Source organism: Nanorana parkeri, unplaced genomic scaffold (genome assembly GCF_000935625.1).
Source record: "Nanorana parkeri isolate BGI_ZX_2015 unplaced genomic scaffold, ASM93562v1 scaffold3274, whole genome shotgun sequence".
In the NCBI taxonomy this organism is placed as follows: Eukaryota; Metazoa; Chordata; class Amphibia; order Anura; family Dicroglossidae; genus Nanorana; species Nanorana parkeri.
The window spans coordinates 27,009-29,117 of record NW_017309542.1 but is presented as its reverse complement, the minus strand read 5'-3'; the positions used below and the strand labels follow the sequence as shown (position 1 = coordinate 29,117).

Genomic DNA, 2,109 nt, shown 5'->3' with positions numbered 1-2,109 from the left:
AGAAGGGGGAGCGGAGGGGAAGAAGGGGGAGCGGAGGGGAAGAGAGGAGAAGAGGGGGAGCGGAGGGGAAGAGGCTGCAGCTTTGAAGGGTTATATTGGGGAGATTCAAGTTTACAGGGAATGGAAATTTATACATTTCATCACAAGAGAAGTCCGGAGTTCAGCTCCAACAAAATACATCCCGGCAATAAAAGCAGAGCCTTCCCATGGCCGGCACATTCCAATCTGAACTCCAGACAGCAGGAAGAAAGCATCTGAACCTGACAAGGCATTCGCCTCTTCCAGCCCACACCCAGCCGGGGCCCCACCTAACATAGAAGGCTGCAATGGGCAGGTGCTAGTTCCAGGGCGGCGCTCTGCCCCGCCATGCTGTGCCGTAATATGGCTGATCACTGGAGATAGGCGATGGGCCCTTTAAGTGGAGGGTAGGTAGGGTCTGGGTAAAGCCATCATGACAGGTTCCCTTTGGCCCAATCAACACTCAGTGTCCAGTTTGTGTTCAGAGAAATCATTCATCTACCCCTCTCCCACTGATCAGGTGACATCAGTGAGGAGGACAGGTGAACAATCAGCTGTCACGGCCCTCTGTATGTGAACAGTGTGCCTATTGTCTGCCGAGATTAGACATGTCACATGGTAAGTCACCCTGGACTCCGGCCTGAACAGAGACAACAGATGCAGATCAGCAAAGAGATCAAAATGAGAAAACAGGACCGGAGATCACATGACCGGATCGTCACCAAGTCTAACCCGGCTCTATTCACTCGCATCACCACCAAGCAATACCGCTCCATCCAACAAGGGACCACCGGCGCCAAATACCCCATCAATACCCCCCCAGCACCCCTCCACCCGCGCCCCAACCCTCCAGACATGACACCCCCCCTATACTCCGGGATCCTTCCTCAGAACCAGGCTGAGATCAGAACGCTCGCCTCACACAGATCCAGACGGGGCGACATCATTCTACAAATCTATGAGTGTGCGTCCTTACCAGCTGAAACTCCCGGCGCCGGTCATACGCATGCTGAACGCCGCTGTCCGTCCATAAGGACTTTATAGACTTCAAGTGTGTGAGGAAAATATGAGTCTCCACCATCCCCTGAACCACCATGGCCGAGCGCGTGTCAAACGCCATCATCAATTCTCCATGTTTCTGATTGGACGGGTCTCCCCAGGGAATGTGCAGCTTCTCGCGGGCGTCCACCAGCACTCGGATACCTGAAAGGAGAGAACACAGCGATAGAGGGGGTCAGAAAGAGGGAGCGTCATCTACAAAACATCAAATGTTCACTCACCCCCCTTGACACCAGTAGTTTGTGTCTCTGCCCCTCCCACAATGGTGAGGTGTCCCCCCAGTAGTTTGTGTCTCTGCTCCTCCCACAATGGTGAGATTTCCCCCAGTAGTTTGTGTCTCTGCCCCTCCCACACTGGTGAGATTTCCTCCAGTAGTTTGTGTCTCTGCCCCTCCCACACTGGTGAGATTTCCTCCAGTAGTTTGTGTCTCTGCCCCTCCCACACTGGTGAGATTTCCTCCAGTAGTTTGTGTCTCTGCCCCTCCCACACTGGTGAGATTTCCTCCAGTAGTTTGTGTCTCTGCCCCTCCCACACTGGTGAGATTTCCTCCAGTAGTTTGTGTCTCTGCCCCTCCCACACTGGTGAGATTTCCTCCAGTAGTTTGTGTCTCTGCCCCTCCCACACTGGTGAGATTTCCTCCAGTAGTTTGTGTCTCTGCCCCTCCCACACTGGTGAGATTTCCTCCAGTAGTTTGTGTCTCTGCCCCTCCCACACTGGTGAGATTTCCTCCAGTAGTTTGTGTCTCTGCCCCTCCCACACTGGTGAGATTTCCTCCAGTAGTTTGTGTCTCTGCCCCTCCCACACTGGTGAGATTTCCTCCAGTAGTTTGTGTCTCTGCCCCTCCCACACTGGTGAGATTTCCTCCAGTAGTTTGTGTCTCTGCCCCTCCCACAATGGTGAGATTTCCTCCAGTAGTTTGTGTCTCTGCATTGTACGTTGGTGATTGGTGTAGGGATCGGGGGAGGTGGAGGGATCGGTGTGGGATGCGTCTCCCCTCCACCATGAACTATTTTTAAGATGTGACTTCAGACC

The 2,109-nt window shown here is 53.6% G+C and overlaps 1 protein-coding gene across 2 annotated transcripts in view; it reads right to left on the bottom strand.

Moving 5' to 3' along the window:
• GNA13 (G protein subunit alpha 13) overlaps positions 1-2,109 on the bottom strand; it is a 32,019-nt gene that overhangs the window by 7,759 nt on the left and 22,151 nt on the right. For both annotated transcript variants that reach the window (XM_018574843.1, XM_018574842.1), the window contains exon 2: positions 995-1,221. In XM_018574843.1, coding sequence (XP_018430345.1) covers positions 995-1,221 — 227 coding nt within the window. The remainder of the gene's footprint in view (positions 1-994; positions 1,222-2,109) is intronic.